At 52.7% G+C, this 22,759-nt stretch overlaps 1 protein-coding gene across 1 annotated transcript in view; it reads right to left on the bottom strand.

Annotated features, from left to right (window-relative positions):
* The window catches only part of LOC119089869 (putative uncharacterized protein DDB_G0271606), a gene marked incomplete in the record, with an annotated part of 77,412 nt that overhangs the window by 54,519 nt on the left and 134 nt on the right, over positions 1–22,759 (bottom strand). Inside the window, 5 exon segments of the mRNA XM_037212678.1 lie at positions 5,447–5,654; positions 9,162–9,302; positions 11,213–11,467; positions 17,112–17,166; positions 22,419–22,442. Of these exon segments, the coding sequence (XP_037068573.1) occupies positions 5,447–5,654; positions 9,162–9,302; positions 11,213–11,467; positions 17,112–17,166; positions 22,419–22,442 (683 nt within the window).

Here is a 22,759-nt window from a genome sequence, read left to right on the forward strand (position 1 = left end):
GGGCGCGCCACCGTCGCGCCGACCTGGCGCACCTCTGCCGACCGTCCGGACCCGGGTCGGACCGAGGCGTCCGTCCGGTCCGGGCCCGAGACAGGGCATGCCCTCTGACCTCGGACCCGCAGGCGCCATAAAGCTACAGCACGCATTAGAGACCTTCAACTACGCATCCATGGTTCTCTGGATTTCTGGTGGTTTGGAAGAGCGATGTGCGTCGCGCCGTTATAGTGTCACACCTGCAGTCGAGGCACCCACTCTCTGCCGTCCTCCCATTGGGAGCTACGGCCAAACAGGAACTCACGTCCAGTGAAGATGCTCGGCAAACACCCGCGATGGGACCGAGCCGATCTGCACCTGCAAAACCACGCCGTCCTCCAGCCAAATACTATCCACTCGACCGCAAAAACGGCGAGTCTCGCATCGGAAGTCACTAGCAGCCGCGGCAGCCGGTTTGCTGTGGCCAGCCCGGCCCGGTGCCCGGCGAGGCGCGGAAGCGCTCGGCCTGCTGCCGCCGCCCGCCGGGAGCCGGGAGCCGCCTGCCGGGAGCCGGGCTGGCCCGTGAGTCAGCGGCCCTGGCGCCCCCCCCGCCTCCATACACGGCCGGGCCGGCCCCGACCACGGCCAGGGCGCGCCTGATGGACCGCCGTGTCAGCAGACTCAGGGCCGGTGGCGGGCGGTGACGCGCGACACGAGGGCGGACCCTCCGGTGCCACCCAAGCGCGACCACGTCCGCCCCGACGGCGCGCGGGTGGAGACTACCAGTATCGCATATCACAACTCGCACATACCATCGAGACGCGCTGGAATAACGTGCAGCCTCAACAGTGTGCGACTACGTGGTCGGGGCAATCATACTGCATACAACGAGACCGAGCAGAGATGCGTGCAGGCTTCGGTGGGAAAGTGAAGCGAGCACACCACGCGAGTATCGCTGGGTGGCGGTGAAATAAGAGCTAAAGTGGTGATGGCGAGAGACAATGGGCGTCGTGTTGGCGCGAGGATGGGCGGAATCGTGCCGCGCGCTCCAGTCACCGCACGCCGGGCTACAGATCGGGCCCAGCGAAGGCCCGACGTACCCGCAACCCAACGGGATCCGCTCCGAATGCAGGGCATATTCCGATACTCGGCTACAAACGGCGCCATTAGAAAACAGTTCAACAGCGACTGCTGCACGATGTGTGCGCCCAGCCAATGTGCGCGTTGGGAAACAGCGTTCGCGGCGGATTTGGAGCTGTGGAACGGCGGGCTGAGCCCAACTTTGAACTAGGTCGTTCGTGTCGCCGTAAAACACACCGGGGCGTGCGTAGTTACGCCCGCGCTGTCGGTGTTGGGCCATTCAAACACTAGATGGCGCCAGGACCTCGTCCCCCGAGCAGGGGCATCTCCTGTCATGACAGGCACAATGGAGCTGCGAGCGGGGTCATTTCTCATCCGTTTGTTTTCGTCTGGGCGATATAGATCAACGCCGGGTGAACGCCCAGGAACACAAGGCGTCCCTCCTCCGTAAACGAAGCCCTCGCGGCGTGACAGACGTGCTGACGCTCGGGCAGGACAGTTTGAGGTCGCCGGTGCCGAGCTCTGGCGGCTTGCTAGCCGAGCAAGCGGTGTTGAAGGCGAAGCCATGGGCAAAGGAACGCCTCAGTGGGTCGAATGACAATGTTGTCAGTTTTTTAATGCACGGGCACAGTGCTTAACCTAAATATCCTTCAACTGTGAGGCGCCACGTCCCCCTGGCCGCCTGTTTCCACGCCATATCGGTACAGCGCTGGACAGCGTTCTGTGAGACAGTGAAAGTTAAATCGATTCACCAGCTTCATTTGCGTGCATACATAATGGTTTAGGTGTACCACAACACCCGAATCAATTCGCTCCACTTCACTTGGTACTTCACTCATTGACTTGAGTGAGTGAAGTGAGCGAACTAACGCTGTCAATACATGCGACAATCGAATCTGATTTGACGTCTGATTTCTTTGTTCGCTACCTCGGTGTGAATGAAATCTGTAAATTTCATACAATCAAACTGTTCGTTATCGGCTCAACGAAATTGTTTTGGTGCTTTGGCCATGCGAATGCCCGCGAAACTTAGTCGTTTTGTTGACCACCATGTAATATTGTCCATTCATTTCAATATTCTTTGAACACAGACTACTAAATATCAAAAGCTTACGATCGATGCCCCGGGATACCAATTTATCCATTAGCACGCGCCAGGGTGGGCGTCAGTTTAACTCCTGAAGGTTTGTAAATGGTACTTTTCGAAAGGCCTGGTGTATCCGCGCCAAAATATGCATAGCTGTAGGAAACTGAATAATGCATGGTTTGATTTAAGAAATCAGATATGCCTTGTAAGGTCAATGACCTATGGCAGTTAGGGTGTCACCGAATGTAATTTCTAGAGAATAATTTAACCTGATGCGGCAACGGAGTGTACACGCAGCCATATATCTCTGAAATGTTTGCTTAAGCAATACGACGGTTGAATTTAGGAGCATAACCAATTTAATTGACATTTGTTCAGACATAGGTCGAAACCAACCTGATTTTTTACTCGAGAGCGCTTGTATGGGGTTCCGTACGTCTGTGGATTCTGGTGCTCATCTGAGTTTATTGATAACAGGTACTGCAAGAGACATCTTCCATAAACTTCTTAAAGGTGGCACAAAAGCAAACTCCACAGGAATCTCGTAGACCTGTGGTTACCATGACCTTCTAAAGGCCAAGTTAGGTCACGGTCTTAAATTATCATCAATGACCTTTAGCTTAGAACAGTTATCTAGGTTCAAGGTGATGGTGTGAGTAGGTCCGGAGGTACTTTGGACATATGATATTATTTTTTGGCATGTATTAGGCAGCAAACCTAAACCGACAGATGCCTTTTGTAACATGGCTTAGGCCCTGCGCCCTGATTGTGTAGAGTTATTGCTCGATACAGTAAATTTCGTAACGAGAAAGTCGACGTGCTGAGAATCATTGCATTTAGACGCTGAAATATACAGGGAGATCACTCAGTACGTCTCATACGTCCCACGTTTGCTTTAATAGAGCAGTGAGGTTAAAGCGATTTGCCAGCAGAGCCATGAACTCTTGGAATTTGAGGGTGACTTTAACAATGGTAGAAAAATGCAAATCAGGAAGAGTTCTAGCGTCAGCGTCAGAAACAGATGCCTTTAGAGCTCCGCTTTCATTTGGATTAAATATGCCGAAGACGCGGCATCCCTTATCAGGGCTGATCCCGTGGAGCTGTTCGAGGGAACTCCACACAAAATCCGTGCCGAGGCGCGTGGCGCCGCTCCGAGCTCCCTTAGACGTGTTGCCCTCGGGGGAGATCAACTAGAAATCGCCGCACAGTCGCTTGGCAACATCAAAATGCTTGCGGTGCTGTTTCGTAGATTTCAGTTCATGATTGTGGCACGTTACGTGTCATGCAGAAATTGTGGCATCAAATATTTAAGGAGGCTTGGGAGATGATAACGATGATATTTGGGTTTTCGGACGCGTCAACTATAGCGGTCATTTTGCGTAGCCTGGGAGAGAAAATGAACAAGCTACAGACGGCAAGGGGGAGGAGGAGGGAGCATACAAACAGGGATGTAATGACAGAGTGGTTAGCACCTTCAGCTCCCACGTGGGCACCACGTCCGTTCGGTTCGTCCGGGTTCGTCCGTTTGCCGGACTCCGCTCGCACCATGACTACTGAGCGTTAGCATGCTCTCTGCAGTTGCTGACGTCGCATCAAATGCTGTGCGACGAACGTTTTCTTCTTTGCAAAAAAATGTACACTCAAAGTCACAAACACAGATATATGTTCAAACACTAATTCGATGCAACAGCCTCGACGGGGCGATATACCAAAGCCGCGTAGAGCCATGATGGGTGCAAGTTTAGCATTGCCCACTAAGTAGGTCGACCGACAGTCCTGCTTTTCAGCCGTGGACTGATCAGGGCAGAGTGGCGGTGCGGCACCGCTTGTACTTCAAAGGAGCCCTTGGCAAGGCCAATCACGGATTAGTTGAGCTACCGAGCACAGTCTGCCATAATTGGCGAGTTGGAGGAGCTTTACGGGAGTAAATCCTCTTTTGGATCGTAGCATCGCTGAACTGCTCTCCTCCGTGACTTGGATGCAGTTTCACAGCACACACCTGCAGCACAGCCTTCGCCAAGGCCGTATGCAAGGCCCCCATTTACCAGCCCCAGAGCCGGTGAATACTCCGTGATGATGTGCTCCGAAACATCTGCACAGCCGTCAGCCGTGCATGCAGCGCTTCACTGGAAGTGGCAAACTGTTCGCTTTTCCCAAAGGTCATCCGCTGGATTGACGCTGCGGTATGGGATCCGCGGCCACCAGGCCGTGGCATTTCAGGCCGCATCCGCCTCCCCTATCCGTCCGTGTTATGGAGTACGGCGAATCGAGACGAGGGTTAAGTTCAGAGTGAAGAGAAGCGGAGGATCATGGGATGGATGTAAGGCATGCAGAGTCGGCTTATGCCGCCCAGGTTGCACTGCAAAGAGCACGTCCAAAGCCGGTCAAAGCTTGGGTGAAAAAGCGGTCATCCTATTCTAATGGGCCCATCGGTGCCCATGAGAGTCCGCCATTATCCGTCACCAGCGCCAGAGGGTAGAGTTCCGTCTCTCGCGCACTGCAGGTGACCGACCTGGGGCTCTGAAGAGGCGACCACGTTCCCATACAGGGTCTGCTCTGAGACGATGTCCTGCCCAGCTGTTACACCCGCACCTTCGGGCTGCTCGGTCGAGCCTCCGGTCTGAAACGGGCCGGTGTGACGTCAGAGGACCACTGTCCTCTAGATACAGCCTCTGTGCCGTGTTGGGATAAACGAACAAAGCGAGTACACAACCATAGCCATTCGCTGTCAGCCAGACAAGTGGGCATTCGTGGCCGCTGGGAGGCACACGAATGATCGGGACTTAGGACCAACGAAAAGGAAAATTGCAAACGAACGGATGAACAGTAGGACAGAATCTAACGGATACCAGGGTGAGCCCACATGGACAGAATCGAATGGACACACTGATGGACTCGGACTTAGAGACGAACAACTGTGCAACGAAAACGTGTCTGTCTTTATACAATTGTGCAGTGAAAACGTCTGCGTGCAGCACCAGTGTGAAATTGGAGAACTAATTACAGCGATGCAAATTTTGAAAGATGGGTGGGCCCCATTGGAATCGATTCCGGCTGCTGGCATACATCGTGGTTACTCGATATTGAAACTGGCTAAAAAGTATACAACACTTTTCGTGAGTCAGAGGCACAAAACTGCACGTATTATACACCAATAGAACGCTGGTCGGCGATTTAACAGAAGTCAAAGCCGGGCTGGAAGCTGAGACGGGAGACGAGGTAGGAGCAGATGCGGCTGAGCCGACGTCGGGTACGGACCGGCTGCGTGGGCCAGCCACGTGCATACACGTGCCTTGTCGCTGTCACTCTCCAGCTCCAAGATGCGGAACTCCATCAGCTCGTTCTGGTCTCGCAGCTCCTGCAGCTCGTTCCTGGCGCTGGCCTCGGCCGCTCGCAGCTGCCGCAGCCGCCGCGAGAGCCACAGGTTTTGCTCGGTGAGCAGGCTCTTCTCGTGTAGGGTCGTCGGCTGGACACCGCGTCGCAGCAGCGCCGCTTCCAGGTCCCGCACCAGCGTCTGCCGACCGACACATCCGGCTATAGGTGGCAGCACTGGACGAGGGATACGGGGCCGTGCTGCTGCTCCGGAGGTCCAACGTTCTTGCATGATGCGAGTAGAAAGAAGCGTCATGGCCATCGCTACAACACAAATCACACGACAACCTAAAAGGTAGCCAACAGGGCATCTCCAGCCCACAGCTTTACAGCTCCGGCTGCCAGCGGGGTCGCACGTCGAGTCAGTCTTGGTGTCAACCAAATCGGAACTCTAGCGGGAAGCCCTGGACAGTCGCGCTTTTTACGGATTTATACATTTTCAGCTCCTAATCGTCAACCATACAGCATCTGTAATAAGTAGCGCAAATCCTGAAAATTATGATGCAGTATTTATCAGCACCGGCGCTTCATTGCAGACTGCTTGGTCAAACGGCGTATTTTTGCAACCTAACTCTATTGTCAATATTAGACATTCCCATTTGATTGACACGGAAAACGAAACGCTTTCGAGATGTGAAAAAGCTAGAGGATGAGAGTAATGAATAGTTCCAAAACTAGGCAACCAGGAATAGTGGTGACCGGAGCCAGGGCACAGGCAGAGTCTTAATAAATTGGGGGGGGGGGGGGGCACAGGGTTGACGAAGGTCACCTTGCGGGTGAAGGACTCTCTTAAACAACCACTGGATGTGGCCCACTTGATTTTGAGGGACCCGAAAATTATTTCGTTTGCATTGTTTAACTCAAACAGAAGCCACAAGTCAACGGAGCATGCAATTGTGTTTGTATCATAAAAGCAATAGATTAATGTAACCAGGTGTCAAATCACTGCGTGGAATAAACTGCCGGCACCATTCATTTTACATTGACGCAGTGAAATAATCTTAAACGACAATACTCGGATGCTTTGCTGGAATATTTCTGTTTTGACGGAGGTAATGAGGGCACTATGAACGTACGTTGTTGTCCAAATGTGGTCGAAATTATATATTAACTTGCCCAATCTATGATTGTCTGGCAATATTCAACGTTCTTCAGAATTTGGCAGAAAATAAGACTAAAATATAATTATGCACACACCCGCTTGCTGAAATAAAAACCCCGGCGCCCGGCGCTGCGACCGAAGGCCGGGCAGCATCGGCCCCGCGGCCTACAATGGGCGGCCGCCCGCAGGCAGACAAAAACGATGGTGCATCTGGAGGAAGTGCCTTCGAACGCTTTAGGGCGTCAATTAGCATGTTTAAAAGGCCATTCGTGCGCATGTTTCACCCGTGTTATTTTTACATTGGCAATGCGGCCGGATTAGTATTTTCAGCATCGCGAATTGGTGTTGGAATCTAGTGGTGGAACTGAAAAAGCAAAGGTAAAACCCTTTTCCGTGTCGCAGCAGCTGTTATTCTGTTAATTGGACATCCCTCAAACCAATCAGGCGGAATATTCACTCCATTCTTATCTCTGAGCGGCACGAATAGATGTCTAACGACTTTCGAAAGTATTTTACACGACGGTCGTTCACGCGCGCCAGGAGCCCGCCACCGGGTGTTAGCTGGAGCGGCCAACGTCATTCTGTTTGACGGACACTGCGGCTCTGGCTCTGGCCATCAGTGAAGACTCCTTACGTTTTCCGGGAAAGGTCTCTCGGGTAGAACATTATTCTTTCCGGAAGGGGCTGAAGGACCAGTCCGCCCCAGCGCGAGGTGTCTACGGGCTACCCTTCTGGCGACACGGAGAGGGGTAACCTGGCCATCCGGAGGTCTTGAGAGGGACACATCACACATGGCTCCCTCCCTGACGCGAGAGGCCCTCTGACCTGGAAAGTTGTCCTTGAATCGACGCAGGGCCCTCGTTGATACAAAATGATCCCTTATTGCTGAAGGGGTCCAATAACTGATGAAGAGACTTACCGGGTCCGCCTTAACTAGCCCCTGGCTGAAATTGGAGCGGAGGGCCCTTATTTGGTAATGGGGCTCCTGATCGTCACAGGAGCCTTTCCATTGTCTCATCGAGGACTCACATTATACATTTTCCTCCATCTTCTCATTTTCAGAGGACCCGACCAACACGAAAGGCCCTCTTGGATTTGCGTGTCCCGTCTGTGTCCCTGTTCAGCAAGTGTTTCACTGGCCGACTCGGATCATTTGCAGGCACAGGACCCCTGTGATACACTGTGGGCCTCTCATTGTTTCAGCGGCCCGATCAATGCAACTATCCAGCCCCGGCCGTGTCTCTGTTTGGGAAATGGGCCCACGGGTCTGAGACCGACGCAGCCGTCAGTTCGGTGCTGGTGGTGCCTGACTGACATGCAGACCCGCATCGATGCAGGGTGCTTTCGATCAGTGCAAAGGGACCTTTGGCTGGCATTTGAGGGCTCGGCCCGTGGGCATACGACCTCTGCCCAGCCTTGGGGCACTTTGAGCCATCAAATTGGGCTCTTAATCTTCGGTTCCGTAGTTTCCGCCCCTTGGAACCTACGGGAGGCCCCTTGGTACCTTCCTGCGCCCTTCTCCTGCCCTCGCCGCTGGACCGGAGTCCGACCAGTAGTGACGTGAAAAACAAACAAACGTACCAGCAGGTGTGGGTCCATCTGTGCACCCCAACATACGCTGTTGTCTGCAACCCACGGATCCGCCCAGTTTGGGGCGTTTTTAAGAGCTGATGTCGGATCTCAGCATCCAGAGATGGTGACGTGACAACGGTCGCACGGGGCGCGCAAATGTACCGGCTACAACTCACTTAACATCTCAAAACTGTCCGACCGTCAGGTGTACCAACAGCATACCTTAAAGCGGTCAATAGCACTTTGAAACTCCTCTCGAATGCATGAAGCTGTGGCTTGAACCGAAAGACTGGTCCATGAAAATGATGCAGTCGTTTGCCGCTGTTCCATGCGACCACTACCCATTTAAAACAGTTGCGTTTTCTATTGCACTTCCATCATAATTACCGAAACTCATTGCAGAGTTATAGACGTCGTCAATTAAAATTTTTAACTTGAAGAGACTAATGTTCTCCCTTCCCCGACATCTGCCGCTCACCACTGACCTGCGAGGTCAGCAGCTCCCCTCCCCGACAGCCGCCGCTCTCCACTGACCTGCGAGGCCAGCAGCTCCCCTCCCCGACAGCCGCCATTCTCCACAGACCTGCGAGGTCAGCAGCTCTCATCCCCGACAGCCGCCACTCTCCACTGACCTGCGAGGTCAGCAGCTCTCCCTCCCGACAGCCGCCGCTCACCACTGACCTGCGAGGTCAGCAGCTCCCTTCCCCGACAGCCGCTGCTCTCCACTGACCTGCGAGGTCAGCAGCTCTCCCTCCCGACAGCCGCCGCTCACCACTGACCTGCGAGGTCAGCAGCTCTCCTCCCCGACAGCCGCCGCTCTCCACTGACCTGCGAGGTCAGCAGCTCCCCTCCCCGACAGTCACCACTCTCCACTGACCTGCGAGGTCAGCAGCTCCCCTCCCCGACAGCCGCCGCTCTCCACTGACCTGCGAGGTCAGCAGCTCCCCTCCCCGACAGCCGCCACCCTCCACTGACCTGCGAGGCCAGCAGCTCGTCCTCGAGCTCGGCTCGGCTGGCCCGTCTGGGCTGCGCCTGCATCAGCTCGTGAGCCCGCATCAGCTGCCGGTGCGTCCTCTGCATCTGGCAGCACAGCTGCTCCAGCTCCCCACGGTCCAGCTGCCGAAGAGCAGAACACGCGAGTGTGTGGTCAGATATACCGACGGAGTCTGGGTTTGGAACTTGGCAGGAGGTTCAGGGTGTCAGAATCTTGTTCACAGCAGCAACGGAATTTGTCAAATGTTGTGATGATCCTTTTTTATTGTTCATCAGCTAACAGTCATAGGCCCAATGGTAGCGCATAGCTGTCACCACTACTTCCTTATTCCCATTCCCTGGGTCTAGGTGGAGAAATGACTCAAGGCCTACGACGTTTACCATACATTTTACCCCACGAAATGACTCACAGGTGTTTTGACGATTCGTCTTCTACGATTGCACGGTACGTTGACTCGTTCAGTGTTGGATCAGTGTCGCACTCACTTGCTCGAGCTCAGATAATAACAGCTGGCGCATTGCATAATTGGGGAGATTTGTTTAATCGCTTTAAGAAATGGATGGGCTGGAGCTGTGCCCCAGTCATGGTGCCCACTTCATAAGCATGGTAATGGTCAATGGTCACCAAGAAGGCGAAAAAGCTTTTCTGATATCTCGTGACTTTCAGATAATTGATCGGTAATCTGATAACCCGCCCTCTACCCCATCCTCCTAAGACTCGACGTCGAATCTGTTTGTGACGGCAATATCATGCACTTGGCAATATAATGTTAAAATAATGCATGTCGTCGGGGAACGACGCGGCTGTTACATGGACAGGTTGTTTCATCGATAATCCATTTCTCAATAAACCGCGGCCGCAAGCCGGGAGCTATATCGATGATCTACGGCCTCTCACGCCCAGCCACCCACAGCAGCGCACAAGCCGAAACGACGGCACCGACTTCGTCCCCGGCTCGCGCCGTCCTCGGCTGACGTTGGACCTGATGTTGCCACGGTGAAGCTGACGTCGTCCCCAGCGAGGTACGGCACGAGCCGGGGATGAAGTCAGGTTCAGCTGTCAGCGAGAGACGGCACAAGCCGGGGATGAAGTCAGGTCCAGCTGTTAGTGAGAGACGGCACGAGCCGAGGATGAAGTCAGGTCCTGCTGTCACCGAGGGACGCTGACAGCAGGACATGGAGGGTAGGACAGCTGGATAGCTGGACCTGGACAGGTGAAGAGTACGGTACTAATACGCGCTGTGCTGCCAGTATGGCGCGCCTGCGGCCGATCACATCAGGCTCGCCTTGAACCCTGGGCTGGGGTTTAAGAACTTGTCACAGCCTGTGATTTACAGCCTGACACGGGGCTGGCGAGAAGTGTGCTGCAACTATATCAGTCTGGGGAAATTAGTTATTAAGTTTCAGATGACAGTTTGGGCTATTGGCTAAAAACTCCTCATGTGGCAATTCACGCACCTTCAGCGCCATGCCAAATAGATCGATAAAAACTTTGACATTCATCTCGAATTACCATGTAAAATGCGCATAAGCTCACGACTAGAGTGCTTCAAGGGTTGGGCTTGCCCACGAATACCCACATGGAATGGTAACGGGCTGTGTTGGGTACATCTCTTGGGGAAATCATGGGTATATGCAAGGGTATAGGTAAGATGTAGACGGAATTTCGGGTACATCCTTCAAGAAATATAACACGATGTTCACATTTACGCTTCCTCTATTCACAATGAGCTTCTTTCCCACAACTGCTACAGTTCGTAGCGGAAATGAGCAATTTGAGCTTTGAGTTCCCTGAAACCTTTCCGCACTCCATAGCTTAAGTGCTCGAAAAACACAACCGGCTGGGCCGCCGGTTGGTGTAACTAATTCCAAATGGGTAGCAAGTACGTGTAGGGGCAGTCCCATGGGTAACGGATGGATCGGGTAAATGAGACCTCGCCCTTGAAGACCTCTGACGATGGCATAACCTCTGAGCACAGATAAGTCATCTAACTGCAAATCCGAGCATATGTGAGGAGGCGGAAGTCACCTACCTCAGCCAGGTCCGACGGTCGCAGATCGGTGACGTCAGCGTCCTCGTCATCCAGCGAGTGCCACCAGCGTACCTCCCCGCTGCACGAGGGCAGGTCCTCCTCCAGTGGGTACTGGCAAAACTCCTCCCTTGCGACGGGAAACTCCTCATCCAGCAGACAGTCCTGGCGGTACTCTCCCTCTCGCAGTGGCGGCGACTCTACGTCCAGCGCGTCCTCGTATCGTTCTCCTTCTCTCAATGTCGGCAGCTCGCACATCTGTCGGGGCGAAACCGTCGCACTGCGTCACGCCGGCCGGGCAGCTTACACTGCGTTCGTACGTGCGCACGGTGTGAGACAACATCTAGCCTGCTTGTGGTATTATACAACTCTTGCTCGCACCACACTCATTTGTGGCACGCTTGAGTTTGCTGCGGATACCGCAGATAATTTGTCGCAGCGACAATGGACGGTGTAGTTCCTTGGCCAAAGATGGAAAGACTCCATCAACTAGCTCTCGACCCACCAGCGTTTTTTTCTCGTCTTCGCCCAACGGGTGGGTGGGGCAGGAAGGTCCCCAATATTTGAAAACCTCGCGAACTGGAGCCAGGGAATGAGGACAATGCTGAGCCCCCTTCAAACTGCGTCGGCCAAGTATGACGAAAAAAATCGTGAACTAGGGCATTCACACACCCAGTCAGGTCAAATTAACGCTTAAGAGACCGCTCCTATTATCGCGGGAATTAAGCATGCTTTGACATCCTAAAAGTCGCTTCATATACCTTTTGAAAACAGCTATATCAGATAGGTGTTTGTGCACATTGATATGTGTGACCTGTGATATATCACGTCAGGTTGAAAGGTTGAGGGCTGATGTTGGATCTGACTCGTGGTGTCGACATGCGCGGTCCATGAAGGACTGAACAAGTAAAGTCAGTGGGGGACAACAACCCTAGAAAGACCTTACAAAGTTGTAAGAAATGAATCATGACGGTGTAAATCGGGTGACTTTCAAAAGGTTAAATCTGGTCATGAATATAAAGGTGTGAGCTGGCTTTACACTGGATGACTCGACACTGCAAAACCAGCAAAAACGATAGTAATGCATTTCAGAGTGATATAGCGGAGAAAGACAGAAAAAAATCTTTTTGGGGTGCATTTCCTACGAGAAATGAGCGTTGTCTGTTGCCGTTGAACACATCACCTTTCAAACCTTTATAACCTTTCAAAAATGGTTATAACCCATGGACAATCAAGGTCCAGAAACTTAAAGCCCTAGTTGGGTGTAAAAATGATGCAAACGCAGGTAGTCCAAAATTTCAGCACCGCGCTCAAAACCGTCGAGATATCATTCCAGAAAAATCCTACGGGATCCTGTGACGGGTCCGTCGTTAGCGAGAATCACAGCGCCTACTGATGTCTTTTCAAGTAACGAATATGATACGAGGTCAGAGTATTTCTTGAGGGCTGTGTCGGAAGCGCTGTTTGAGACCAGACATCTCACAGTGCCGGCCCCAATGAGCTCGGTCAGGGACCGGGCAGCTCGTGGTGTCGGCCCTGGTGAGCTCGGTCAGGGACCAGACATCTCACAGTGCCGGCCCCGATGGGCTCGGTCAGGGACCGGGCAGCTCGTGGTGCCGGCCCCGGTGAGCTCAGTCAGGGACCGGGCAGCTCGTGTTGTCGGCCTTGGTGAGTGCGAGGAAAGACCGCACTGCTCGTACTGCCGAACGCGGTGAGCTCGGTCAGGGACTGGGCAGCTCGTGGTGTCGGCCATGGTGAGTTCGAAGAAAGATGGCACTGCTCGTAATGCCGAACGCGGTGAGCTCGGTCAGGGACTGGGCAGCTCGTAGTATCGGTCGCGGTGAGCTCGGAGAGAGAGCGGGAATTTATTCAGGGATGAACTTGACTGCAATGAAGGCGGAAGCCTAAAATGCACCTGAGTTGACAGCCATGCGCGGACAGCAGGAAAACGAACACGGCGGGAAACGCGGTCAAGATACCCTTTGGCGTGCAAAACGAGGCCACTGAGATCCGACATGTTTAAGAATATTCGTCAAGGAAAGGTCAGCTTTTCATGTAAAGGAGCGATGGAGGGTCGAACGAATGATACGAAAAGTGGTGATAATAAGCCATGTCACCTCTGACGTTCCAGCTGTGCATTGTTCTTAAAACGGTTGGCCTGCGGCTTCGGAAAGTTATACAGTTACAGCTAATGTAAGGTATCACCGCATGCTTCGTGCCACTGTAGGCTGCAACGCGAGAGACGTCACAAAACTGACCGAAAATGAAGCAAAATAAAAACTGTGTGCTTATTTCCATAAAACTGCAAATGACCCCTTACGCACTGACGCAACATTGTACGGACCATGGAGTGGGTTGGATTTTTGCGCGGGCCTATCTGGTGTTTTTATCGGGTTTATCTGGTGTTCGCGGGCCTATTCTGGATGTATCAGATATTTCCAAAGTGGGCGAATGCGTCATGAACGTCTATGATGGATACAAAGTCACTTTTGAGGCCGGTGAAGACGAGTGACCGACTGATGTCGCAGGCAGGCGGTATTGTGCGGTCGACTGGTGCTCTAGGCATATTAACGCGTGGAATCGGCCAGTATGTGTCATGACCTTACTTGAACGATGCACAACATATCTGTAGTTATGAGGATCAATGATCTGCGAGAAGCACCAATTTAAACTGGACTATACATCCCTCATCACCAGATACTCTTCAACGAAATAATGAGGTGCATTGGGCAAGAAAATGCAATCATCAGCGTTTTGACCCCTCCCCCTTTAAGCTTGGTTTCAATGCTCGACGTTTCAGCGGAAACATTTAGTTGGTAAGATCAAGGTCCCAACTCTTCACAAGCCCGCTTGGTGCTTTTGGTGTTTCATTCCAGGTTTAAAGTACCACTCATGCTTTATTTGTCAGTTTGTTCTTGTGCTGCCCCTCATTAACATGTAAGCTTTGCGTTCAAAGAATTCTAAGCTGTGGAAAGAGCTCGAGAGCCAGGTATACCGTAGCAGTAAACTAAGTCGTATAATACGGAAATAATTTGAGCGAAACCCACCGGTGCCCAGGGGCGGCTCTCCACGCATTTGGCCCCCTCTCCTACTACAGATCTCAGCACGCCAGCTGGCTCACATCAAACGAAAGAAACTCAGGGTCGCAGGAAAGTCAGTGAGGACGAAAGAAGCCAGGGCCTGCAAGGATGGTGTGGTTACAGTACTTAGGACCACATCGAAGTGCAACCACCGCTGCTGCCCTCTCGGCGGCCGACAGCCAGATGCGAACCGCCGCTCTCTGGCCGCCTAATCGCAGCGGATGCTGTGATTGCCCCGAGAGAGCGCCAGGACAGTGGCGACCGTTCCCTGGTCCGCTCGCCAGCACACAAGACCAAAGACGACCGCCGCACCGTCCGCTGGTCGCCGCTGACAGTGACCGAGAGCGCCTGACAATGGGCGGCTCGCCAGGGAGCTTTCTATGACCGCTCCGAGAAGATAAGTCACACCTCAACAGCTGCTTTTATGACCCGCTGACAGTTCAGGTCACCTGCGCGATGTCCGACGTGACCTCACTCGACACGGAGGGAACAGAGCATCGCTCTGGAGAGAGAGAGGGGGGAAGAGAGAGAGGGAGGGAGAGAGAGAGAGAGGGAAAGAAAGAGAGAGAGAGGGGAGAAAGAGGGAGAGGGAGGAGAGAGAGAGAGGGAAAGGGAGGGAGAGAGAGAGAGGAGAGAGAGAGAGGAGAGAGAGAGAGAGAGAGAGAGAGAGAGAGAGAGAGAGAGGAGAGAGAGAGAGAGAGAGAGAGAGAGAGAAGAGAGGAGAGAGAGAGAGAGAGAGAGAGAGAGAGAGAGAGAGAGAGAGAGAGAGAGACGGGGAGGGAGAGAGAGGGAGATACGGTGCATTAAAAAACACGGCTTCGGCTATCAACTCACATGGCACGCATTACACGTACGCACAGAGCAGTCTTTAAATTTGCATTAAACGTATTCACGGATGCCGTGGTAAGTGTGGTGGAAGGTCTACCTTTCAACTAGTTGCAATGACATTCATGTTTATGGTGGTTGCGATATATGGTGCGCCGGTTTTTTGCAGCCTTGTGCCACAGAAAAATGCCTGCAGCGTGTCACCATTTCAGGTATTTTTCCCCGCCATTGCCTGTCTTGTTGGTGGGAGTGGAGCCTCTGTGCCCGGGAGGTCTCAGGATTCCCTGTCCAAGCCGTAAACACATCTTCCCCTGCCCGCCTGCAAGCGTTTCCATTTTCAGCGTTTGTACTGGCTGATTGACGATTTTGAGTGCCCGCTTCTGCACTCGCTCAATTTGTTGGGCTTGGTGGCCGGTGAGCCTGGGATGAAAAACAATTCCAGAATATTCAAGCAATGATCGAGAATACGTGATGCAAATTGTAGCCAGTTGGTCTTGTGACGGACGGGGTTTCTTCATTACGTGAAGTATACATAAAGTCTTAGAACCCTTCTTGACAGGTTCAGCTACATGTACCTGCCAATATATATCGCTAAATAATGTTACTCTCAAAAGCTTAGCACTGCTCACCGTTGGTAAGCCCCTCCCATTTGTTAAGACGTCCGGAGTAGCAGGGGTTTCTAGGCAGTACAGACTTGCATGACCTGACATTTTTCAGTGTCAAGTGTCATCCTGTTTGCAGCCGCCCACCCACATATTTCTTCAGTCTTGTCTTGCATCTGACTATGGCCCTCTATTCGGTCAACTGGACATGCTTCGTATATTTTGAGATCATCTATATATCCTAAATGATGTTCTATCGCAAATGTGGTTCCGTTGATCATATACCTAAGAAAGCGACCGGTCCAGTCAGGGTTCCCTGCCGGGTGCCGGAAGTTATTAATTTCCAACCACCAATCGTTACATTCGGTGTCTTTATCCTCCGCTTTCTGTCCTGGAGAAATGAAGCGAACCACTTTGCATAGCCAGAGTGAAGAAACATGCCGAGCATATTCTGTATTGCCGTTGTATGGCTAATGAGGTCAAATCCCTTCTTGAAATCATACAGAACTACAGAAAAGAGCTTGCCTGGGTTATCCAGCTCATAGGGTAAACCGTGCAGCACTCTTATCAAGAAGTGGAACGTTGAGGTGCCCTTTACGTTATCGCACCGGTGTTTATCTATTTGCGGGCTTATGCCCCCTAGAATAAGCGTGGCAACGAACTGTTCCGAAAGTTGTGCCAAACGTAGGTGTAAGGCCACAGGCCGCAGGTCTACTGACGTCTGGGTGTTCCTTTTTTAGCAGCCGGGAGGATGGTTGCCCTCTTCCAGACCTATATGGGACCTGGCCCCCCTCAAGTAGTCGAGAAAATATATGGGCGAGAGGCGGTGCCAATTAAACAAAAACTCCTTATTCAGATTTACTGGTAGCTCACCAGCGGACGCAGCTTTGTTCTGTCGGACGTGTGATAGCTTAAAGGCTACTGGGGCCTCGCCACCCAGAAGCACACCAGCCGTAGCGAACGGCGGGGTCTGTCGGGCACGCCCCCTGTCGGGCACGCCAGCCGAGGTCGGCATGGCGGCTGCTACCGGCCTACACGAGTCCTGCATGTCATGTGTCCTGTAGCAGGTCAGCCGTCAGGACCAGCGCCCCACATCGCTGACCGACAGCAGGACTAGACACCTGGCGGGCACGCCAGCCAAGGTCGATCCAGCTGACCTACAGCAGGACGAGACACCTGGTGGGCACGCCAGCCGAGGTCGATCCAGCTGACCTACAGCAGGACCAGATACCTGACGGGCACGCCAGCCGAGGTCGATCCAGCTGACCTACAGCAGGACCAGACACCTGACGGGCACGCCAGCCGAGATCGATCCAGCTGACCTACAGCAGGACCAGACACCTGGCGGGCACGCCAGCCGAGGTCGATCCGGCTGACCTCAGCAGGACCAGATACCTGACGGGCACGCCAGCCGAGGTCGATCCGGCTGACCTTCAGCAGGACCAGACACCTGACGGGCACGCCAGCCGATGTCGATCCGGCTGACCGACAGCAGGGCTAGACACTCGGGCCGCCAGCCGAGTCGATCAGGACCAGAGACGACACTGTGGCACGCCAGCCGAGGTCGATCCGGCGACCTACGCGGCCAGAACCTGGCGGGCACGCAGCGAGTCGATCGCTGACCTACAGCAGGACAGACACCTGCGGCCCCAGCCAGTCGTCCGCCGACCTACAGCAGGCCAGCACCTGAGACGCCACCGAGTCGATCCGGCTGCCTACAGGGCCGACCGGGACGCCAGCCCGGGTCGCCAGCTCTATCCGGGGACCTACAGCTGACCGCCGGAACCCAGAGTCGATCCACAGCCACCTGACGGGCACCCCAGCCGGGGTCGATATGACGGCTGCCACCGGTCTACACGAGTCCTGCATGTCATGTGCACTGCAGCAGGTCTCACGGAAAGCAGCCTCGACCGCGTCGTGAAACGCCCGCTGCCCTTCACAGCTGGGAATGCAATCACGGTAAGCGCTGTGGCGTGATGGGACGCTCGTGAATCGTTAAAGCGATTATTTATTGGAGCCGACTGCTGCCCGCCGACCGCCGTCTGCCGCGGACTTCAGCCGAAGGTTTTGTACTGCGATATGCAGCCTATAGCGTGCAGTCTGCAGCATTTTACGTGTCTTAGATAGTAACGTGATTTAATTGTTTGGCTCAAGGGCGTCACTTGATGCACTTTTGGGTTGTGAGGATGGAGGGGGCGGGGGGACTGAGCCTCATCAGCGCACGTGAATAGTTGTATTTGAATGTTGAATAGGCCTTTGCGGAAAAATCGTGTCCGGTGGTAGGCCGTGACTATCCGCTCTCAGGGAAAAGGAGGGGTACTTCAACACGCATACGTTTTCACGACTGGGGGCCAGAAGAAATACACAACGCTCTCCCCGTTTTTGACATAAGGACTGCTTTCTTAGTAGCCATGGTTTATGTGGGATTGTAATCCAGTACGATTGGGGCGGCCATCATTAAAAAGTCTGAACACGTGCCGCAATGCTCGGCGCGCAGATCATCCAACCCTCTGACGTTACCTGGCCAATAGCGTGGCCGCTATCACCTACCGCAGGCTATCCCAATCGGAGGCAAATAACGAACGCATAACGCGACTCGAACCCATCTTACTACAGATTTGTGAATTCGAAAGCAGGCGCTGTAACCATCTGAGCTCTCAGGACTAACTTCAGTACACTGTGGCGTGGCACGATGTAAACTACATTTCGGTGGCTTATCTTTCATAGGGTTGTAACACAAAACGTGTTGTGGTGGAATTGAAGTAACGCATTTTGCGCGGTGTGTTCCGGAGTGAAAGAAGTATTGGTATGGTGATGATCGCATTTTGCGAAGAATTTTGACAATGAGCGCAGCTTCCAAACGTCGAGTTTTCTCTGTAGAGCTAATGCTCTTTGGATCACGTTGTTTGAATCCTACCTTCTGGTGTATTGAAGCTTGATCATTCTCAGCATGAGAACTCCTAAGTCATCGTCCCGAAGCACCAATATGCAGGGTTTTTCCACCTGATATCAACTTCCAACACGTATCAAAGCGTGGGTTACGCTATTTTTTAAGACGACAAATCTGGAGGCTCATCCAGGCAACAGTCTTAAGCGACTCTGTCCTTCAAGCTGCATCGACAAGTCCGTCCAGAAGGTCGCGTAAGTACAGTTTGTGACAGAGGATTCCAAACTTTTTCATTGGCTCTCGTCCGTGCGTGTCAGACCACGTCATCTTGCATAGCACCGTCTTTTTGCGCCGCAGGCCACCTTCAATTAACAATGAACGACACCTTCTTCCGTTGGCCACAAGAGCTTGCCCTATCACGACGTGTTTTCTTTGAATTATGCTCTATCCCAAGCTGTTTACCAAATGCAACCTCCCACCGCCTTGAAATGAAAATTCATTCCTTCGCAGTAAAAAGAGTTTGTAGTCGACGAAGCATTTTAAAACAATGTTTGCTTGAATATTGCGGACGCAAATTAAACAGGCCGGAATTCAGGGATAAATCAGGTACTGAGGGTATGTTAGGTCAACATTATAAAGTCAGCTCCGCTCGCCCCAGCCGATTTCAGAAAGCAACACTTCTGATATGGTCTTATTTTGGCCTGGGTGGCCGGTCTTGGGCTCTAGCAATGTCCTGCATGGTTTCATTGGCAAAACGCCAAGTTATTTCGACATCACAATTTCTGTAAGACTTTTTCTTGTACAACTAGCGTGTGACCGCTTTCCTAGCCCAGCCTTTCCCCACATCATCCAAGCCCACCAGTGACAGAACACGCTACTGTGAACACACGTGTAACGGACTACAACTGAGCACGCCTGAGCGAACAAGGCTGAACAGTCTGCGGCGTGACCTGACGCCGCTCCGCAAGGGTCTAAGGCAGCGACCATCGCCTGACCCCGATCCCGCTGAAGCGGCTCCCCGCCCGAGCCGAGGACAGCGCTCGAGCGCGTACACGGGCTCTGTCCTTCCATCGGAGGCTTCCATGTGGCTTCCTACCACATTGGCTGTCCTGTTGGCTGCAGTGTTATTATTGTCGTCTGGGTTGTGGTTGGATTTGAGGAGGTGGAGCTCTTAATGCGCGGCATATAATATTACTGAAAGACGTGATCACTTATGGCGTTGCTATGCTCTACCTACTCCAGGTTAAAATGAACGTGATAATGACAGCGAACTGGACAGCAGCTGGTGTGTCGCCGCCATATAGTCAGCAATTTTTCTGTTTCGGACAGTGATATGAATATTTTGCGCCGATCTGCATAAACATGTGAAACAGTGTTATAATTGAAATACACAGCCGACATCACGCTACACCTGTTCCGATCCAAAAATCATGCGATGAAGCAGCGCACCGAGAAGCGGCCTGCCGTAGATTTCACTGACTGATATGGCTGAAAAAGGTGATTGGCAGTTACTTTTTCCCAGAAGCTTGACCTTTTTCAGATAAGTGAGACAGACAATCGGATAACGAGGGAGTCAGCAGCATTTCCAGAATTCAGGCGTCGGCCTGCAAAATGTGACCACGACTGCTACCAATAATCAAAGTCAGCCGTGTCCGTGAATAGCAAAAGGATCATTAAAACTAATGGCGTAGTTCAATGCCGACTTTTGGTGCGAGTGCGTAGTACAGTAGTCAATGGCAATGTATCCGGGGGGAGCCGGGGGGGGGGGGGGGGGGGAAGCAGCGGGTAGCAAACTGCCCTTCTTTTTCGAGGCTGAGAAAAGACTATCTTTCCATAATTTCGGGTCGCCCAGAAGGGGTCTTGGATATGCAGAAATAATTCACTTTTCATGTTACCCAAGGAAGCATGGAAAGCGCATTCCTGGTCCGAAAAGATTTTGCATCAGGGTAGGGAAGAAATCGTTTTCAATCCAGAGAGAGTCCGGCATGGGCTGGAAAGGGCTCGTTCCAATGCAGCAAAAAGCCTGTCAGCTTCAGGTATGGGAAGGACCTATTTCTGACCTAGGAAGAGCCCATCACGGACTCGAAGGGGCCACCTCGGGTCAGAAAAGCATGGCGTTAACTGAGAAAGGGCTAGTCTCAGGGCCGGAAAGGGCCCACGGTAGGCTTAGAGAGGGCCCTCTCAGGTCTGGAATGGGTACTTCCTAAACGCAGAAACAGATCGTCTCAAGTCATGCAAGGGTCCGGTTTAGACTGAGTAAGCGAACGCCTCAGTTCCGCAAAAGGCCATCTCGCCTCCCGGGCCTGGGAATGGCCAACCAAGCTGGAGGTAGCGGGATGGCACCGGGCATTACACGACAAAGGCAAGATCCAGTCCCCCCTCCTTCATCCTTCTTCGTTGTACTTCCATGAGCTCTTTAGCCGGCGAATGGCCAACACAAAATAAAACGAACAAAATCGGCCAGTATCTGCGCCTTTTTTTGAACTCTCACTCTTGGCATATTTTTATAGTGCAAAAGAAATACCTATCTTGAATTATAATGTTGCAACACAAATTATCGGAAAGTGCGCGACCCTTCGCATTTGGACAACACCATTATGTAACATTGATAACTCATTCCTGATGTAGTGAATAGTTGTCATGGCATTGTCATCTAGACTTTTCTATTTGCAATTTTTGTCAACATATGAGAAAGGCATTCATACAAAGTTTCATTTATGCAATCAGAATATAATCGCTCAAGCTCATCAAATATGGAGAGCCCAGTCCAAAGGGTACAACTTAACTGAATGATTCACGTCTCCATAGTGCGCTATGGAGGCACAAATAACCTCTCCTTTATCAGTTTTTCACATAAGGAAGACCTTTCCCGAAATACTAAGAACTATGGATGCTCCGGCGACGCAAAAGACGGCGGTGGATAGCTCTTGGAGCACCATACAAGATGGGTAGTAGTGGACATGCACACATTTGGCCTATTATATCATGTGAGGGGTTCTCGCATTAGCCCGTACGACCATAGTAAGAACTAAAGCCACATCAGTGGGGAAAAATAGCGTTAGGTAGGCCTTTGAGAGCAATGAGATGCGTGCCATTGAAATGCGTGACAGTTATGACGTCAGATCTAGTCACAAGACCAATGAATGGCCTGGTATGGATTTACAAGGTGTAACATCGCAAAAACCACCAGGGCGGTAGTAATGCACGAGTGTTACAGGCAAAATGCAATTGATAGAACCTCCTTGGTTTTCTATCTTCAGGCTATATCCTTGGAGCGCATCTCCTGCGAGCAACAAGTAATAAGCAATAATTGTCACAATCTGTCACGATCTGAGCAATCTGTCACGGAAATGACCTCAAGAAAGAGCTGATAACATTAAACGTCATGACTATCACAAGCTTCCAATGTGTTATTATTGCATGTGTGAACATGCCGGTGACGCAGCTTCCCAAGACTTCAGCTTCGCACTCCAACTCGTTCAAAAGCTGTTCCGGGCAGACCTTAGCCCCCTCTAAGCCCGCTCCCATCGTGGGGTTAAGGTTAGGACGCCTGCCACCATTTGTTGCGTCCCACTTTTGCATGTCGTAATATCAACTTATGCGTGAATGCGGCCGTTCTAAACCGCTCGGAGCCGTCAACGCGCCGTCTGAAAACCAAAGGTGCGGAATTCGATTCTCCGCCCTTCCTGCCAGAGTGAGAGGCAGGCGACGCCACATAGCCGTAGCGTGGTTAAGTCCCCATTACAATAACAACCGTTCATAACTATGCTGCACTCCCTGAAGTTACCATCGCCTGCCGTCAAAATACGCGTTACCTCTGGATGGCCACGCGCGCCGCCCTGGCGGCGAGCGGTGTTCAGTCAGCACGTGCGCAGGCACCGCCTACCTTAGCGACGAGCAGGCGGGGCGGGCGGGACTGGTGCGGCGAGCACGGCCGGCCGCTCTCGTCCTGCCGACAGGCGCGGCGTCAGCTGGCGCACGACGACAAACACGGCGGGGCGCGGCGCACGCGGCGCGCCGTACATTACGTCAGCTGGCGCGTCGTCCCGGTCCGTCGCGCGGGTTACACAATAGTGGCGCGCGGCTGGCTCGCCGAGCTCTCACCTCAGGGTTCAGAGCGCCGCCTCGTGCGAACGATCCGGGGCATCCGACCACA

Source organism: Pollicipes pollicipes, unplaced genomic scaffold (assembly GCF_011947565.3).
Source record: "Pollicipes pollicipes isolate AB1234 unplaced genomic scaffold, Ppol_2.1 Scaffold_3087;HRSCAF=3621_pilon_pilon_pilon, whole genome shotgun sequence".
Classification (NCBI taxonomy): domain Eukaryota; kingdom Metazoa; phylum Arthropoda; class Thecostraca; order Pollicipedomorpha; family Pollicipedidae; genus Pollicipes; species Pollicipes pollicipes.